We start from the raw sequence: 21,077 nt of genomic DNA on the forward strand, positions 1-21,077 counted from the left end.
TGGATATCATAATCGAGCTGTTGCGAGCACCAGATTTTTTAAAATTGAGTTTAACCAGATTTTTTAAAATTGAGAAAAAAAATCGCTTATTTTTGGGAACATCGTTTACTCAAAATGGCTCCGAGACAATTTGACTTAGAACTGAAAAGCAAGAGTTCTTACTTTTGAAAAATCTACCTTCTTCTCAAAAACGATTTACCATGTTTTCATTTTTTAAATACCGCTCATATATAAGCACAGACGGTATCATTTCTGATAAAAGGGCTGTTTCAAAAATGAGAACATGTCGAATTGGTTTGAGAATACGAATTCTCAAAAGTAAGCACGTGTTGTACTATTCGTGAGTATGGTATTTTGCTAGCCTGTAATTCTTGAAAAGCTAAGTTGTTCATGATCCCTTTGGTATTCGCTCCCTTTGGGAGCTTAAAAAGTCCGGGCGGGCCCTAATCGAACTGAAACCGAAACACTTTATATATATTCTGATTTAATCTTTAACTGGGAGCTAAAAATATTTTTCAAACAGTGAGAAGTCTGTAATGAGAAACAGTGAAAAATTCATGCGTTATTTTTGAGATGGTTTGCGTACTTGAATTTAAATTTGACATTTACTTACTTCTAAGGCAAAACTCCTTGGAAAAATTGAGAAGATAAATGTTTTCATTTCTAAGAAGATTTTTTGCAGTGTGTAGTTCTGCCTCAGCCCTGGCTTAAGGATGATAACTTACAGCTGAATATACTCTTGTTTCATTGCATCAACCTTTTGAAAAGCATGGACTACGTTTATTTAGTTTTGAATATTGATATCAACAATATTTAAATATTTTCATTTGCTCAGTAATGGACACATCTCATAAGATACGCCAGCAAATGAGTCAAGAAACATTATTTAAATAACAGGGGTTATCGGAAACCTTCCAATTGTAATTTACTGGTTCAGTGGAAGAATTGGATGCATTTTCGCACAGTAAAAAATTTGGAATGTTTTAACTGCCACCGCTTTTACGGAGTAACCTTACTCCGTAAAAGCGGTGGCAGTTAGCTGCCTCCATAGCAATGGAGTAACTCAACTGATAAAACTACTCAACTGATAAAACTGGTGCAACGTTACGCATCGCTCATAGCGTTACACCATTTTAATCAGTTAAGTTACTTCATTGCTATGGAGGAAGTTAGCCGCCAGAATAAGGTTACACTTAGTGCAGAATTCTACCACCATGTTTACGGAGTAAGGTTACACATTATTTTTTACAGTGCGTAGCCGTTGTTCAGCTAATCGTAGCATATTGGTATGCGTTAAAAAATAATAAAAGATGGTATTTAGCAATAATGTCCTTTCAGAGACATTATGTTGACGTTCGAGGCTGCATGAAAATGTTTCAATCAACTTCCAAGAGAAACGACGCAGCAGTCATTCATCACCATTTCGATTAAGCTATTATAAAACTAGTATAGTGCAGCTCTGGTTAGTTGAGCTGTGACCTTGACTATGTTTACTTGTTTTAGGGAAATTTAGTGAAAAATAGACGTGTTATTTGCTCGGATTTCAGTTGAATAATTTTGAAAAACTTCTGAGAAAGTTTTCCAACTCAACTTAGCGCCAATTACCCCTCCCTATTTTCCGAAACAGAGGTAAACATTCTCAGAGTCGGAGCCAAACTTCTCAGAGCCTCACAATAGTACAATTTACTGTATTTAGTTTTTAAAAAACAGAATGAACAAAAACCTGTCCAAAATGAGAAAATACGATTTAAGCTAGGATATCTTCAATAAAGTAATGGCATTAGAAATATCTTTGAGAAAAAACGTTTTATTCAAGAAATCCCCCTTTTTTCAATCTCCTGGAAGCCACCAATGTCACCTTCTTAATAGTAATATATTATAATTAAAAACAAGGCGGTGTTGACACATCAAAACCATTTATCCTCGTCTATGTGCCTAAAAATACATTATGATCTCTGTTTTTGCTTCAAATATGAGCTGTAAAATTAAATGTATAACAGCTGACTTACCTATAAAGAATATAGAAAACTGTCGGTGCTGTAATTTAACTTTGAAGTAGCATTTTGACAGAACGTTACTGTAAAAAACGTGAGTTCTCAGAAACGATATCATCATTTTTCTTTCTCTCTCTCTCCCTGCTAATGACAATAACGCAGCTTGACCCAATTTCGTCTTTAACAGACTAAATATTCCATAATTTTTTTCAGTTTACAAAACTTTCATTTTCAGAAATTAATGTTTTCTTTAACGCATTAAAAATTTACCATTTCATGCGTTTATAACCATTAGATAACTATCAGAGAAAAAAAGAGCTAAACATTCCTAGCATGATTGAGTATAGTTTCCTAAAATGCATCATACGTTTATATTTAAGTTATAATAAATTTCAGCTCGTGAGATTAATGGGGCGGAAGAAAGAATCCCCGAAACGGTTCTGAAGTTAAGTAACTTTTATTAAATATTTTTCACACTTCTAATAATACTGATAAAGTATTGAAAGAGGAATAATAATTTATCTTGGATCTAAGAAAAATGCTAGTAGCTAGGTTTTTTTTAATTATAAAACAGAATTTAAAAAAATTATATCTGAAAATTGTATAAGAAAATAATTCTTTTTTTTTTGATGAAATTTTACTTAACGTCCCATCCCCCCCCCCCCCCCCCCAGTTTAAAAGCAGGCGAGTGAAACTTCTTTTTTTCTTTGTGCAGCAAATAAGGATATTTTTGCATATGGTGAAGATTTTTAGTTTCAAATTTAATCTTAAATATATTTTTTCGATGATTCGCTTCTTTAACTTTACGTCCTATAAAACCAGTAAAGAGCCGGTGCGGGAATCGATTTAGGCACACCGGATAAATATCTTCTTTTGCGTATTGAGGACTGTCGGTTTCTAATTCCATATTAAGAAAGATTGGGGTAAGACGCCGCCGCCAAATTGTACAAGATGTCGTAAAACGTGGCTCACCCCTTCACATGCGCAAAAACAGCTAGCTGGTCAGCTTGTACGAAAGCGCATTGAGGATACATAAATAGTTTTTTTTATATATAAATAACTGCTTTAAGTGGCGTTTTAGAATGAATTTCTCATCTCGAGTGCTCTGGTACGTAAGTACCCAAAATCATATTCCCACCAAGGGCGCCCATATAGGGGGCAAGGGGGACTCAAGCCCCCCCCCCCCCTTTGAATTTAGAACTTCCTTGCTTTTTTTACTTTTTTCTTTGCAAAAATGTAAAAACATTTATTCTCCAACTATTTATAAATAAGTTATTAAAAATGAAATATTTTAATGACTCTAATCTGTCCTGTAACGGGTTTCCATTTAGAAAATACCCTCCTACCCACGTAGAAAATATCTGAGCCCCCCCCCCCCTTACAATTTTTCATATGGGCGCCCTTGATCCCCTCATTCTAGACTTAGTCATAATAGCCATTGTTTTCGTAGTAGAGAAATAACTCGGGTAGTTTTAATAAATTTAAAGTATGACCTTCCTATTAGTCGCTTAACAGGACTCGTCTGCCCCTGCTGCACGGCCGGCGCTAAGTGGATTGGCATGTTTATCATCGCTTTGGAACATGAAGACGAACATTTTCATTTTGGGGGGGGGGGGGAGATGCCAGTTATACAGATGGAAATGATCGTACTGCAAACAAGGTCCGGAGGGAGAATATAATTGTATAGATTACACTGTTTGGATTAATTGGCTCAAATGACTGTTATAAACCCAAATGTGCAGTTCGTGAAAGAGCAGAAATATTACTTAAATGGAAAAAGAAGCATTAAAAAAAGAACTTAAAAGCAATGTTCCTTGGATGTACATATAACACATTCACTATTGTATTTCATTTTAATAAATTCGAAGTGATTTAATAACGCAATGAATTAATTTTCCATACGTCATCGTACTCAAAAAGTTTCGGTCATCTTCCCTCGAGATTGAGGTGAAGACAAAAGTTCACAAATGATTAACTTTTTGAGAAAAATTTGATTTTTCAGGGAAAAATATATTTTTTTTACAGATCAAAAAAGTTCATAGATTATTGATAACATGGTTGATTAAAAATAAAACCGATGAGGTGCGTTATGTGAAATAAAGTGGAAAACTACGGCGTCTTTCCCAAATTTACCCCTTTTTTTATGATTCACTCATTAAAAACTTCACGTCACATAGAAGTAATAAAAGGCATGTTTGTGCACCGTTTTTCTGGTGCACCGGAAAGGATCTTCTTTTACGTATGGAGGACTGTCCGTTTTCAATAGCATCTTGGCCTCTTGGCATTGAGCAACCCCAATGATTCGCTCATTTAACTTCTCATCACAAAAAACAATAAAAGATAGGGATGTGAACAGTTTCTCGGTGCACGGGAGAAGGATCTTCGTTTGTATACTATAAATGAGAAGGATCTTGTTTTACACATGAATGAAGGGGATCTTCTTTTACGAATGAGTGGAAAGGGTCTTCTTTTACGTATGAGGACTATCCGTTTTCAATAACATCTTGGATTCTTGGCATTGAGCAACCTCAATGATTCGCTCATTTAACTTCCCATCACAAAAAACAAAAATAGATAGGAATGTGAACAGTTTATCGGTGCACCGGAGAAGGATCTTTTATATGCTGTAAATGAGAAGGATCTTCTTTTACACATGAATGAAAGGGATCTTCTTTTATATACTATAAATGAGAGGGATCTTCTTTTACACATGAATGAAAGGGATCTTCTTTTATATACTATAAATGAGAGGGATCTTCTTTTACACATGAATGAAAGGGATCTTTTGCGAATGAGTGAAAAGGGTCTTCTTGTACGTTTTAATGTGTTCGCCGTTCAATCTTACTACGTGGCTATCATTAAGATCATTTAATGTTTTTAAATTTGACCACATGAGGATCCTCAAAGGCACAATAAAGTTCAAAACCAGAGATTATGCGCCAACCACCATCAATTTATGTTCCTCCGAAGATAGTTCTTAGTATCCGATGCTGAAATACACTTAGAGTATTTTCAATGTTTTCTGCCACCGTTCAGATTTCTGAAGAATATGTAAGTACAGTAAAATAAGTTATTTGTAAACTAATACTAGTAGTTTCGTTTTCATTTGAATTGAACTAGATTTCAAATATCTTCTTCATTTCGTCGAAGCATCTACTATCGGTACCAATTCTCCTTTGTATTTCAGAAGTACTGGCATTTCACTCAGGATTTCTGGGTTTGAGGGAAATAAACTAACTCTGAAAGTGATTCTATTACTGAAGTGTAATTGTATCCGTTTACTGAAAACTTTTCTGTTTTGACAGACTCCAAAATTGAAGCGTGTTTTTGCATTGTTTTTCTGTCTTTATTTCGTTCCCATAATTATCATGCAATTCTGTTCGGTGAACATAATTACCCTGTGTCATATTGGTTTCTGCTATTCGTTCAAATCATACTTTGTTACTTATTATGTTAGATTAAATGACTAAATACGGATCTGTACTGTAAAATTTCTTTCATATTTGGATGAATTTGATCCGTCTACCTAAAACTTCAAGTATTGAAAACCAATATCTAAAAAAATGGTTGCGTCAATAAACCCTAATTTTTTTTTTTTTTTTTGACCTTTTAGATAATTTTTAAACATTATATGTCCACCACACTTGGTTTACCTGGCTGGATAGGGCCTTAAAAAGAGCATTATTTTTTTTATCCAGAGTAGGGATCGACCAACTCCTGATCCGCACAACCAAAGGTATTGATTTTAAATGCCAACTTGGAAGAATTTTTCGAACACAACAAAGTTAACGTACACCAGTCACCATTAGTGAACACGGGATACCTTCGACCGGCGGGCATCCAGAACGCAACTCTCCAGTTACTATTTCAACGCCTTACTGGTCAAGCCGTCAAGATCAACTCAAAACACAAATGAAATATCTTACAAAGCTTCATCTGCGCACTAACAAAAGTAATTTTCATAACTGAATTTGATCGCAAATAAAGAGAACTTACGTGTATGTGGTTTTTTACAAATATAAGTTTACATGGATAAACTCCTTATTACTAATAAAAGAGAATTTAAAAGTTATAAATAATAAAGTTAGTTGGTTTCATTTTGAGTAAAAAAGTTTATATTGCTGTATTACTATAAAAAGAAAAGGGGTTACATGCCTCAAAGAACATGGATAGAATCGTCATTGCAAATTTGCAGTTTATGAAAAAAAATAATCAAGAAAGTTTGACAGCGATGCTCCAAAACTGTCAGTTTATTTTTAGCTTGAAGACTACTCAAACTCTTTCAAATTTGGAACTTATTTGAGTTATACGTTTGCAAAAAATATTTTTCAAAGACTACAGTTCGTACCCTGGTTGTAAAACACTAAAATTGCTTTATCTACTGACTGTGTTGAAGTTGGAAAAAAAGATTTCGGGGGGAGGGAGGGACTTACCTTGGGTTTTAGGGGACTCAGGAAAAGAAAAGTTGGTTTGAAACCAATATATTTCACATATGCATTATTTTCGCAATAAATTTTAAAAATATATATTTTTTTGATGACTGCACCCCCTTCTCCCCTATATGTACAGTAAAACCCCTCTAATGCGGACACTAACGGACATTTTTTTTTTGTCTACAATAGAGGGGTGTCCACAGGACTGCGGTTTAATAATGTTGTTTGCCTTGGAATCGGGGAATTAAAAATTGTCCGCATAAGGGCATAAAGGGGGTGTCCCCATTTGAGAGGTGTCCGTTAGGGGGTGGGGTTACTGTATATATATACACAACACTGTATGTTGGCCAAACTAGAAATAATTTTACACGTTTTATTTCGGCAAATATAAATACAATTGTCCCATTCCTCCCGGTTCTCACCCATAATTAATTTCTTGTAGTAAAAGTTAAATGTAATCAAATGCTCAAAACAAATTTTTATTTCACACTATTTCACTGTTCATCTAAAGCTAAACTTTTGTCAGTATATATAAAAAGCTGTTACTTTTTTGCGCTCCCAAAGAAGACAGGAGTTGAGTAAAAATAAGTAAAAAAGTATTGCTAAACCCAAAACTTTTATCCAAAGGTCGTAAAATTGCATCAAGAAAACTATAAAACTGTGTTACTGCTAATAAAAGCGTAATTGTGGACGACGATGAAACGAAACTATACCATCGATAAATCAGTCCTAAACTAAGTATACCAACAAATTGAATTAGTATGGATATAAACTAGGGATAAGACAGGATACTGCATAGAAACAGAAAGAATTTGAGGAAGTGAATGAAACTACGAGTACTAGGGAAAAAAAAGTGTTAATTTGCAGTTTTCTTGCATTTTAGTATGCTACCTGTAAAAAGTGTGCGGGATTAAATAGCTTGCTTTTATATTTTAGTCATTATGATTGTTAAATGCTTACAGGCGAAATAAAAAGTAGCAATTTAAAGTGGTTTTTGAACAGCATTTCTCTTATATTATTCTCAAAAAAGCTACTAATCATTATTATTCGATTTTTATGAAACAAAATTTTATATAATTCTGCAAACACAGTTGTGTAAATACATATCGTAAATGGAGCTACTTGCACCCGAAATTTCATACTTTTTGCGAGTTTTACACTGAATGTTTTGTTAAACCCATAATGTGAACTGATAATCTCGTTTTTTTTTTAAACCACTTTTCAGACGTTCTGCTACCGCCTAAAGCCTTTTTAAACAGTAATTTTAACTCTGTATATATATATTTTTTATATTTTTAAAAATTCGGCAAATCCATTTTAAAAGGCTGTAAAACAGGTGGTGATGTCAAGACGAACCAATGATTTTGAAAAATAAACTCAAAACAAACATTCTAGTGAGCAAACTATTTACATAAATTGCAAATTATTAATATAAATTAATATAAAATCAACGTAAACATAAAAACATATTTTTAGGCAAACATAATTTCTCAAATAGAAACATAATCTAACTACAGTGAAAACCAATTAAAATGCTCATTATTTAAACATTAGAAAGAATGAAAACCCCTCAATTTAATGGTTTGGGTGGGGGGTTTTTTTTTCTCTGATATTATTTAATGCCTGCTCTTCCTACCTACTAAATACTATAGGATGCCCAGGCTTGTTTTGTAAACGATCTTTTAATTTCCTTTTTAAAATTGATATACTTAAGTCAAAATGGGCTGATGCCAGTCTTTTAGACATTTCTCTGGAATTAGTCGAATCTGGACACAATTGTAATTTTTCCTCTTAATAGCCCGCATTATTTCCTACTTCAAGGGGCTTTCTTTTACTTTCGGACCCTTTTTATCCCCAGATTTGCAAAAAACGGGTATAAATAGTAACTAACCTCTTTATTTTAAAAATTACAAACCTTTTTTAACATAATTTAGTGATGAAATGTGGTTTGTGGCTGTTTGAACGCTGGGTTCAAGTAGCCCCATTTTAAGGCGACCATTGCACTTTTACTAACTTATATTAGTTACTGTGTTAATTATATAGCTAAAACCTTAAAACACTGTTATTTTATAAAGAAATAGAAGGCAAACGTAAAACTATCTTGACCTTGATGGTATCAGGTGTTTCCATGAACTTACATGTGAAAGTTTGCAGACACAAAAAACAACTGTTTATACAACTTGCAATCATAACCTCAATCAGAAAAAGACGGGAATAGCAGAAACTTTAATTCATGCTCCAGCCTCAACCTAGTACTGCTACCTGTCATGAAGAACGTTTTTTAAGCCTATACATTGAGTAATATAGGACCAGGACGGATTTTAAACACTTTTTTCTCATGGGTTCAAGTAGTCCCACTTTACGATATATTTAATATGCAAACAAATAACAAAGCTAAATTTGCAAAAGAGCAGTTATAAAGGATATTTGTGTATTTCTAAATGTGTTATTTAATTGCAACTTATATTAAGTAACAAAAATTAATTTGCTCGTTTTATGTTTTTGCATATGAAAATATGGTCAACCTTAGTGAACTGTAATAATCAATTGATGGGGCGAAGACGAAATGAATAAGAATGCAGATGAAATTGTTCAATTCACGTTCCCACATTGACTTACATTTATGATAAGGCCTCCTTTTTTTGTGATGAATATTCCTGCCAAATAAATAACAGTTACATTTCGTGAAGGGGACACTGCAACCAAATAACTAGAATTTCGTTTTTTTTTTTTTTTTTTTTGCACACTGCTTTCATAGGAAAACTCAAAAATTAAATTCTTTTCACGATGTTTGAGAAAGAGAAGATTTGATTTGAATGTTATTAACTACCACTTCTAAGTTTAAAATACTAAGAGTATTGATTTCTTCTTTCGAACAAAAATTTTTAACAAGGGAAACATTTCATTTACCTGGCATACCAGGCATTTGCATTTACCTGGTTACTTACACGATTTTTAACTTCGAATGAAAGAATTAATTTATGTATTCATTTATTTTATATATAAGAGCCACCTACTTTAACTTGATATAAGTATTAGCTTCGAGAAAGATTTGATGACAAGAAATATTACTGAAATGTGTTTTAAGCACTAACCAAAACAGGTTTTTGGAAAATATAATTTGCTCAAAACACCTGGATTTTATTAAAACTGCCATAAAACATAACTCCTAATGAAGTTTATGAGTATTATTTTTTAAAGCTTATTTAATCTGCTCTCAAAAACTTTTTATCATGTGCATATACTTCAACTAGAGAAATTTAAGAACAATCAAGAAGAAAATTAAAAAATAAGTTGCTGAAGTAAAAAAGATTATTATGTGTTAAAAAGAACTTTCCTCAGACTCGCATTCAAAGGTTATTTATATTTTAAAAAACGCAGTGTCTTCAAAACGTAAAAAAAAAAACCGTGAAAATATAAAAATAATAATAAATATAAAGTGAAACTGAATTTTCACCGTGCTTTGTTCTACCATCGATTGGAGAATTTTTAAATCATAAAGACACACGAAGAGTTTTATTGTATAAGAAATTAATTGTTACTGAAATACTATTTCCGCTATAACTTTTGATGTCAATGTCCTTAATTAGGATTTGGATGATTAACTCTTAACTAATAAGCGCGCTGTAAAATTACTCGTAAACTGAACTTCTATATATGTATATATAGCACAAAAACAATTTTTACTCATTTTATACAATAATGAAATTTTAAACAGCTTTTAGCTTAATGGTTTTAGAGTCACAATTATATTATTATAAAATTAATTAGCCACATTCAGTACGCTCTGTCAATAAGCTAATTTTCATCCCCCATAAATGGAATTCTATTGAAAATGTTTTCAATGGTTGTAGGGCAAACTATTTTCGCACCAGAACGCAAGAACGGGGAAAGTAAGGTAAACTAAACCGACATTATCGCTGTGATATCCTCCTGAAAAAGGATTGAATGCAATTCAATACAATTGGGTTAAATTACTCATGCTATATATTAACAATATTTTTAACAGTGATACACAAAAAAATTATGCACTATTTATTGGTTACTATGAACGATATTAAAGTAAAAAGAAATAATACAAAATACACAAAATCTTTAATAAAAAGCCAAACTCGGGTTGCCTGGGGCTAGTTTTCGTTCCAACATTTTTAAATAACTTGTGTGCTATATGGTTTTAAAATATGTTGAAATTGTTCACTTAGGGAAAAGTTCAGATATGAGCAGAGTCAAATTAAAATAATAAATAACATCGTTCAATTGCACAAAAAATGCAGATTACTGTATACGCGTGTTTCGAGATTACAAAGAACCCCCTTTTAAAACGCAAAATAAGTTATCTTATGGATGAAAACACATCCAATTCATCGGATTTCTTTCTATTATTTTCAACCATAAGCTCACTTTGTTTGCATTTAGAAGGCAGTTAGTTGTAATCCCGAAACACGTACATGTAGTAATCTGCATTTTTTGTGCTATTAAACGGTGTTAGGGTAAAAGCTCCAGTATTCGACCATTTAAGAGATCAATTGTTTAGTTTTGTTAAACTATAAATTTCAGCTATCAATACAACAAAAACAATGTAAAACCTTTAGGCTGTACCTTTCTGATAATGATTCACTAACTTGTTTCTGGAATAAAAATATGTTTATTTTAAAAACCAAGCTATTGTTAACACGAGAAAATGCTCCAGTAGTCGGCCATAGAAACACAGTGCTCGGCCATGCATGAGCCAGTAGTCGGCCGTTTAATTTTCAGTATTCTTTATTAGGTGTAAGTGAATAAATTTGAACAAAATTGAATCCGAAACTTACAGCACAGCAGTGCACTTTTAAAAAAAAAATAATTATTCCAATAATTAAGAAAAAATTTTGCATTCTGGATGTCTTCATAACGTTTATCTTTATATTATCTTCTAAACTGCAATCAGTTTGAATATGCATCTCATCTCATGCAATATTTTTCTTTATTATTTATCTTCTACATCAGCGGTTCTCAACCTATGGGGGGAGGAGTGCAAAAGAATCTCAAGGCGTGGGGGGAGGGGCGTATGGGTGTATCAGATAAAATAAAATAAACCCTCTCATTAATGTTGTGAAAGTGACTAATGTGTACGCAAACCTCACTTGGATCCTAAATTACCCCAAAAAATTGTATTTACTTCTTTTCATCTTGGATTTCAAGTATTCTAGTTATAAGCTGTTCAAAATAAAGCTTTGAACAGTTGAGTTTGTGTGCGAAACTATCTAGATTTTTCTTTATTTACTAGTTTTCAGCTATCCATATCAGCTCCAGTTTCCAATTAGAGTGCTTGTATTAAGCACGTACAGAGGAAGAGGTGACGAATGACCTCATGTTAGTCTTCAAAGGGGCTGCAGAGCCTAAAAGTTTGAGAACCCCCGTCATTAACTGAAATGATATCATATGCTGCTAAAGAAAAAAATTAATGAATAGAAAGGACCCGGGTTAAGCCGAATTTTTTTAGGGGAGGGGGCGAGGCATTTTGAAAACTTCCAAAACATGAGAATTTGGACTCCCCCCACCCTGGCACGAAGAGGTTTCAGTGTTAACTGTTTATGTTAACATCAAGACTGAACGAAAGAGTTGATAGAATTCATGACCGAAAAAAGAGCGAATTATTGATCCATATGACTGACATTTGACTAGTCTATGTTCATAAGAACGAAACTTCAACATACGGAACACAAAATTAAAATTGTAGTTTTGGGAATAATTTCACCTCAAAACAATAAAAGTAAAAATTAATCAATAAAAGATAATTTAGGCAATAAAAGACAATCATACATCCTTCAACAAGAATGTTGATAAACGATGAATAAACTAAAATTTACTTAAAAGATTAGCAAGAAATCAAGGTCACGTTTAAAGCAAAATGTATCACAAATGTTTATTCGTTGTGAACGAACTGCAGTAAGATAAATTATGTAGGTCGTCCGTATTTGCAAATTTTTTCGGCGGGGAAGGGGGGGGGGCAAAGGGTATGAATTCATTTCATTTGAAAGGAAAAAAGCATCGAAATACAAGAAAAAGTGTATAATTGCTTTATGTTGTGAAAATCCAGAGGGATCGATATCCCCCCCCCCCCCCCAATTCATTGCCCAAATGACCGGCCTGTATGCAGGTAAATTGAAATTCAAACATTTGGGGTGTCATGAAGACAATCATACATCCTTCAACAAGAATGTTAATAAACGATGAATAAACTAAAATAGAATTAGTAGCTACGTAATGCAATTTTAAAGCTACGTCAATATTATTTTAAGCAAGAAAAATATTTTGATTTCCTAGAGAAGAAAACCCAAGGAAATAAATATATGACTATGGAAAGCAGTAATAAAAAGTGGTACCAACATTTGAAATAGTTAACCTTAGTAAAATCAAACCATAAACGTAAGATGGTTTGATAAGAAAGACGATAAATTACCATTTGGTAATGACATGTTAAGTAATAGAACATTTATTCTATACGCAACGATGGACTAAATTTACAACACCAGTTTTCAGGAATTCTAAGATAAAATCAACATTCGAGGCAATAAAATGACGAAATAACCCCCCCCCCCCTTTGGTCAAAAAAAGTTTAGTCAGAAAACTTAAACATTTTCTTTAGAAGAAATAACGTTAGAAAGGGAATTTTTTTCTCAATACAGCTGAATTGCCGCTGTGTCAATACTTGATTTTAATTAGTATTTGATGAACATTAGAAAATCCATATTAGGTACGCAGTTGAATACTGGGTAGATCAACAAAACAGTATAGAACGAGTGGGAAATATGCCATGGCTGACAATTTTAAATGCATAAGAATTCAGTACCCAGTGGTCGGCCACCCCTCTAAAAACAACTAAGTCGAAGAAGGAGTTTAATTTTTGATTGAAACGTAATGTTACACTATCCATTGAAACATAAGTAAAAGCAAATTGACATCAGAACGAAAAAATAAGGGTACTTAGCATTTAAAGATGATTAAGAAAAAAATAAGCAGAATTGCAAACTAGGATGACGGGCACACCATTTAAAATAAAATGACTCATTACTACTTAATAAAACGTGCTTACAACTTCACTGTTTTTGAATGATAATTGGAGAAAGGTAACGGAATGTGGGAATACATCATATCTAATTTTGAGTTAAATATATTCTATTTATAAGCAGTTTTATGTCCTTAGCCGACTACTGGAGACTGGCCCACTACCGGAGCGCTTACCCAATTTCTTATTCTACTTTTCCGCACAAAGGTATTTATTCATTTTTATAGTCAAATTAGTCTGTTTTGGAGAGAAAAAAATTCTGAACAAAATTATACATAATTAGTTAAAATAGTATTTTTAAACGGCGTTCCGTCCTGTAGAAAAACTGAACCATTTATTTCAAAAACTAGTCAAGCAACAAACCCTAATATTTCGAAACTAATTTTAACCCTCTTATTAAAATTTTTCAACCGAGATTACAATGTTTTAAACCAAAAAGCATACATATGTAGGTATATTTCCTTTAATGAACAATATTGTAATCATCCTTGAATAATTTAATAAGGTGATATAGGTGTTTTCCTAAAGTTAGCAATTTTGTCACTTGACTGGTTTTTGAAATAAACGATCCAATTACAGAACATCGTACAGTATTCCGATCACATTACACCTCTCAGTATGCTTTTTATTCTCAGACGTATGAATTCTTCAAAACTTCAAAAAATCTTTCGAAACAAAATAAAAAAACCAGGATGTTTTGCTTCCAAAATCATACCAGAAATACCAAACCTCTTACTACTCGTTCCCTAAACCAAACATGTTATTATTTTTCTTCAATCGTTTCGCGTCTGTCACAGTTACGGTTATTACAAGAGGCATGAAAGCCTCGAATATCTTCCCACGACGTCACAATTACAGAATAAGAAAATTCTCATACCGTTGGCGGGAAGAAGTAGAGGCCTGCACAGGTACAAATCCATTTCCTTGCCGTATCTACTTAGGAATGAGTTGCCTCGCCGCTTAATTTACCTTCGGAATCGTGTTTATTTGGATGCACGCGCGCTACACAGAGAAGGAGGGGAAAACTCACAGCTTGTTTATGTGTTCCATGCCCACTCCTTCCCAGTTTCTTGGCTGATGTTGTGGATCAGCTTGTTGCTTTGCATTAAATCAAAGTTCAACTGGAGAAAGAAAAAGACGCAACGCAAGAGATTAAAAGATTTTTTCAGGATGTTTTAACTTTCATAAAGAGATAAAAGTGCGGTTCTTTTTTTAAATGCGCTCCGTGTTTTCTATTTTTAAGAAATATTTTTATCTTCATTTTTCCCATTTTATTATGGCAGGAGAAACTTCTTAAATATTCATTGCTTTACCGTATGGAAAAAAGGGTCAGCTACCCCAAGCCCCCGCTTAAAATAGCCCCCAAAATACTCTCATAACTTTACTATACAGAGTCTGAAATAACAGAGCAAATATAAATAGTTTCAGCTTTGAAAACGAGGAAAACAAAGCGGTATTTAATTATCTACAGAAAATCAGTTTTCGAAAATATAGTTTTGCCAAAGTCTCATAGAAGATAGGTACATAGAAAAACTGGTAACTCGCGATATCGAAAAACCATGATGTGATTCAGTGAAACAATTATTCAATTATTGCTGCAAATAATTTACTAATAAATCTATAGATAATTATCGGCAATTTTGCACATTTTTTTTTTTACAAACAAGTTTAGTTCTCTACACTCATTGCTACACAAGTTTCATATAAATAATTCCTTATGCACAGTTTAATTTATTATAAAGTAGATTAAATTGACTAACAACATAAACTGACTAAAAAGTAAACCCTGTTAGAGTTTAATAAACACAAAGTTCGGTCGAATTTGGGCAAATTATAATAATTTAGGACAGGGTTCCAAAAGTAGTGATTGCTCCAGATATGCAGCTGGCTTTATTTGGGCCCTGCAAACATGTAGGGGAAAGTTGGAAAAAAACGAGTTCCAAAATTTTTTTGTTTTCTCTAAATATGCTACGTGAACATTCCCTCAATTTCTATTTGAGTCATAAATTAGTTCTTTAGCTCTACATAAATATTTTCAATGTGAAAGAACAATATTTCAGAGGGAAATATTGTTTTTTGGAAGCTTACAAGTCCCGGGTTTATCTAACCTGTGTCGGATAACATGAATATGTACCTGACTTGAAACGGACTGTACCTGATTTTTTTTCCAAACATTGGCGTTACCAAACAACTACGCTACTCTGCCTACTTTTGTTATTTTTTACTACAAATAACATGGTGACAGTTTGCAACTACTATCATGCATTTTCCGACACATATCAGTACAAATCGGGTTAAAACTGCCAGGTCCCAGTTTTATTCAACTTTCCCCTATATACCAGAGCGAGTCAAAAAGTTGTCATGGAAAGAAAATTAGACAAAATGCTAAACTAGGAAACATAATTGGTTACACAGAAACTTTTTAAATGTCTATCCCAACAAAATAGGAGACGGGCTCATAAACCACGTGACGCACGAAAGTAGACGGAGAATGTTGCGATGCGTCATTCTGCGCCACACCGCGGAGCGAGAGTTACGTTGTATCACCTCTTCATTGCAGTTTCTTTTCCTGTTTTCCTGCATTTAAAGTTCATGTTGAATTTCTAAAACGAATCAATCATTTGCATTCCATCTGAAATAATTAGAAGAAAGTCCAAATTCAAAAAACAATGAATTTTGTTACACACTGAAGCTTTAAGTAAAAAAACAAGAAGGAAAAGGAATCATACATACACTGCAGTGATAGCGAGATATCTCTTTCTTCTCCACGTAAATTATAAACTATAACTATAAATTAAATGGTATGAATGTTTATTTCTTCCTTGCATTTACGTGGACATATGAGGCAGTGAGAAGCAAAGGAATGCAAGTGGCAAAATTAAAAATTTGGAGATAACCAGTACACACGGTAGGTGAACCTTTCCTCTGTCTTGGAGGCAAGAGATGATACTAGTAGCCCTGGTAGTTGTTGCTATGCAGCATGATTTAGAAAAAAAAATTTCGATGAAAGTCAACCTAGGATGTTATCTTTAAACGCGTTTTACTCAAAACTTGAAAATGTCCGCATACATCCCTTTGCTTCTCACTGCCTCATATGTCACAGGGGACTGTGACACAAATGATGTCACACTTTTTTCGATATATTTGATCACTTCAACTTTTTGTCAGAAAATGTTTCAAGTCACCTTACTTCCTCCTTCTCCCCTTCTCATATTATATATTATATTGCAAAAACCTATTGTTAAAAAATATATATATATTTACAGGAATTATAAGTTAAAATCAACATTCGAGGCAATAAAATGACGAAATAATCCCCTTTTGTCACAAAACGTTTAGTCAGAAAGTTTAAACATTTTCTTTAGAAGAAATAACTTTAGAAATTGAATTTTTTCTCAATACAGCTGAATTGCCGCTGTGTCAATACTTGATTTTAATTAGTATTTGATGAACATTAGAAAATCCATATTAGGTACGCAGTTGATCAACAAAACAGTATAGAACCAGTGGGAAATATGCCATGGCCATTGGAAATGCATGATAATTCAGTCCCAATGATCGGCCTCCCCTTTAAAAATAACTGAGCTTAATTTTTAATTGAAACGTATCCATTAAAACATAAGTAAAAGCAAATTTACATCAGAATGAAAAAAATAAGGGTACTTAACATTTAAAGATAATTAAGAAAAAATAAACAGAATCGCAAACTCGGATGATGGGCACACCATTTAAAATAAAATGCCTCATTACCAAAAAAAAATATACAGCGTGTTCGAAAAGTCCTTGACACATTTCAAAAATTCAAAGAAAAGCAAAAAATTGCCATATGAATATGCGGTTTGTGCTGTAGTACTTCAAAAGTTCAAGATTTTTTTATGACATTGGAAAAAAATGGAGGGAGAGAAAAAAAGTAATTATATGTAATCGCTGAATCGTCACAGTAAAAAAAAAGCCATTTGAGGGTTTTAATCATTTTATTACACAGAAAGCAGTTCCTTTCTTTACCGGAGTTATACGTGTGTACTATTTGAGGACATGGGATGAATTCGAATACCATTTAGATGTGGTTCGAGCAACCTACAGTGCCCAACTGTACATTGCTCTGTGCACGACTCCCAAATTTAAAACACGGTGTCAACTTATATAAATACTAGCATATAGAAATTCAGAAACTAGAAATAGACTATAGGCAAGGAAGGGAATAAAAAGATTCCCTTACAGAAACAATGTCTCAGAATTTGATCGATTGTCAAGAATTTCCAAAAGAATGATTATAATCTGGCTGAAGCAGTCTCAACTGTTACCAATTCAATTTCTGCTATTAACAGCTCAATGAGTTTGGCGAGAAGCATGTGAGGATGTCAGCGTTGAATCAAAAAATTGGTAGAAGTGAAAATTTTCGGAACTGAAAATTTGCTGGAAAAGATGCTAAATTAAATCAGTTTCAAACATAAAAATATCAAAATGAAAATTGATCTTTCTTTCTGAGTTGGTTCATTAAAACTTTTTTCAGGGGGTATTGAAAGACTTATACTTTCGTGACTACGCAGAACTAATATTGTTCTTGCTAAAAAAAAGTAGATAAAACATTTTAAAATGTTCAAGATTAATATTTAAAATTTACGTTGCGACACACGTTCTAGCCTTTCAGACTCGCTTTGCATTAGTTTATCGCTGTAAGTGCGATAAATTTGTGTGGTCGTCAAACACACACACACATTACCTTTTTACATTTGCAGTAGGAGTAATGGAGATGGCAGAGTAATGGAGATGGCAGAAAACATTTTCTGCCATCACAGCCAGAAATGTACTGAACCAAAACTTTAATATAAATTCACTTGCTAAGCATTGACAAAGCTCTATTAAAGCAGAAATGAGGTTTTTTTAATTAATTAATTTATTTTTTTTATATTTATTTATTTATTTATTTATTTATTTATTTATTTATTTGAGTTAATCGATTTGGCAATTGAGGCATCCACTTATCAAAGTTGCCCCATTGCAAAATCGCCCGAATTTAGGAAGCTGCTTTCTTCTTCCTTACTTAAACACATTTTTAAATTATTGAACGTAATCTAAATTACAACGACCAACACAAAAGATAAATCACGCCCATGATGGTTTTATAGTGCATTTAAAATAAACCTGATCACATGCTTTTAAAGGTGCTTACTAATCAATATCAAAATTTGTAAGTATAAATGTTAAAAAATAATGAATTTGCTTTTAAATATTCATTGCTTACCATGTTATGATTTTTAGAGTTATTAAGTGTAAAAATTGGAATAATAATAATAAAGTGAAACTGAATTCCATTCTCATTCTGTTGCTTATTTCCTTGTTTACTTTGTAGTAAATATTACAGAAAGTTCGATGAGGCGTGCTGCTAACCAATATAAAAAATTAAAAACATATATGTTAAAAAATGAATTTGTTTTTAATAGTTTTTGCTTAGTCACATTTTTGCTTTATAGAGTTATTTAGCATAGAAAATAAGTAAATAATAATAAATTGAAACAGAATTTAACTCTCATTATTTTTTCTTATTTCCATACTTTGTAGTAAATATTGCATAAAACTCTACGAGGCATGTTTAACAAACCCCAATTTTTTATTAAACAAGCATTCTTTTAATTCAAAAACAACCTTCTGAAACAAATGCAATATTTACGATTCGTAAAATTTCGTCTTAAATCAATTGAAACAGTTCAATCAATCGCCGATACAATTGATTTATAGATTTCTTTAAAATTTGAAAAGTTTTAACTTTCTGTTACCGTGAAATCATTGACGCAACAACTTTTCACTTTTATTGAATAAAGAACACATCAAAAGTGCATCAGTAGCGGTCATTAGGGAAAAAATGGTTTGAGGAGAAAAAAATTTTAAAAAATGCGTGAAAACTGAAATAGTTACCAGGTCGTTTGCGCTAGGAAACAACCCGATGCTTGATGTGCTCTACATTCTGAGATGGATCGTGATCTTAAATAATACAAATTTTTTTCTTCATAAAGCAGTTCGTTGAAATTTTAAAGTGAAGGAGTACTTTTTAGGAAAATGTTAATGAAGGCAGTGTATCTGAAAGCGAATGTTACCAAACCACAAGTAAAAAATTATTGTATCTGTCAATATATGTTTGCTATGGTGAAAGAGACAAGGATATTGGGTAAAATAGCTTTTAAAATTGCTTTGAAATGATGACTGGAAACAAAAAAAGCCTGGATTTAAAAAAAAACGTCTTATTTTAGTGCAATAATGCATGTTTATAAATCATTCTTTTCCCCAATTAAAATTGTTTTGAACATTTGAGGTAGTATTGACTTTAGTAGATTTACTTTTATTAAAAAATACATTTAAAAAATCTTAAGATAACTTTTTTTGATATGGATTGTTAAAGGATTCGCGTATCTGTAAGTAAAAGTTGAAAATGCTTATTTGATGAAAATTTAATTGAAAAGGGCATAGTTAGTGCTAGTCACTAGACACAAGGCGACCAAAAGACTAAAATGGCAATTAAAAAATCATATGTCAACCGCTTTCAAATCGTCTCCTAAATAATCTTATCACTTAAAAATGTACAAAGGGAATTACTATAGCGAAAATCTTACATAAATAAGTATAACCAAAATTAAGATGCAGCCTTTGTGAAAATTTATTAAGGATACATTGTTTACGTTAGTTAATGTATTTCAACAAATTGAAAAGGAAAGAGGTTTATCCTTAAGAATTCGGTTGTTTTCGAAATTTCGAAAGTATTTTTTTTCTAAAAAGGCATGCCAAAAGCATAAGATTTAACCCTTTTTTAAATAATTTGACAAAGTTTAATATTTAAAGAAAATATTTTAATCATTGCGCAATTTCAGTTTTGACGCTTCTGCGCATTGCATCATAAGTGATAAAATGCCATTCACTGATGCCATGAGCGCAGAGCACAATATTTTGGCATTAAATAAAGATAAAAATGTTATAGCGCAATAATAGTAATGAATTTCATGCTTGCTTCAGATAAGCCTTTATTCTGATTGTGTTTGCTGTTTAGTTTTCAACCCTTTTTTACAAAAATGTGTGAACATTCAGTTCGCCAAACTACATCACGTGTGACGTTATAAAGACCACCCCTTTCTTCTTAAATCGAACATAAATAAATTAAATAAAAATACTGTTCGACCACGGATTGTATGGAATTGGCAAACATCCAGTTAAGGCGACTCCATCTGAATGAGGGGAAAAATAAAAATTTTATGAGCGTATTCCGCTCATTTGAATGAGACTCTGCTTAATTTAGAGGCTAACATACATCTGCAAAAATCTGACATCCCTGAAAAATAATAGATGCTTCTATTTCCGCGTGTAAACCGGATGTTTGCATTTCCATACAATCCGTGGTTAGATAGTAACTGTTGCTAAAATAGAAGATTTTTCTGGCTCCATGATTTTATTTATTTATTTATTTATTTATTTGCTTATTCTATCAATTTTAGTGACTAAAAGTAGTATGTACTTTTGACTGAAGGAAACACCCCCATTAAAAATAAAGTGGCTAGTACTTCGAAAAAAAACTCCTGGTGAAATAATCTCTACTGGCTCTAAAGAATTTTCCAA

At 32.5% G+C, this 21,077-nt stretch overlaps 1 protein-coding gene across 1 annotated transcript in view; it reads right to left on the minus strand.

Annotated features, from left to right (window-relative positions):
* LOC129235270 (heterogeneous nuclear ribonucleoprotein C-like) overlaps positions 1-14,428 on the minus strand; it is a 353,914-nt gene extending 339,486 nt beyond the window's left edge. Inside the window, exon 1 of the mRNA XM_054868982.1 lies at positions 14,353-14,428. Within this exon, the coding sequence (XP_054724957.1) occupies positions 14,353-14,395 (43 nt within the window). The 5' untranslated portion in view covers positions 14,396-14,428. The remainder of the gene's footprint in view (positions 1-14,352) is intronic.
* Between the last annotated feature and the right edge of the window lie 6,649 nt (positions 14,429-21,077).

The sequence above is a fragment of the Uloborus diversus genome, chromosome 2 (genome assembly GCF_026930045.1).
Source record: "Uloborus diversus isolate 005 chromosome 2, Udiv.v.3.1, whole genome shotgun sequence".
NCBI lineage: Eukaryota > Metazoa > Arthropoda > Arachnida > Araneae > Uloboridae > Uloborus > Uloborus diversus.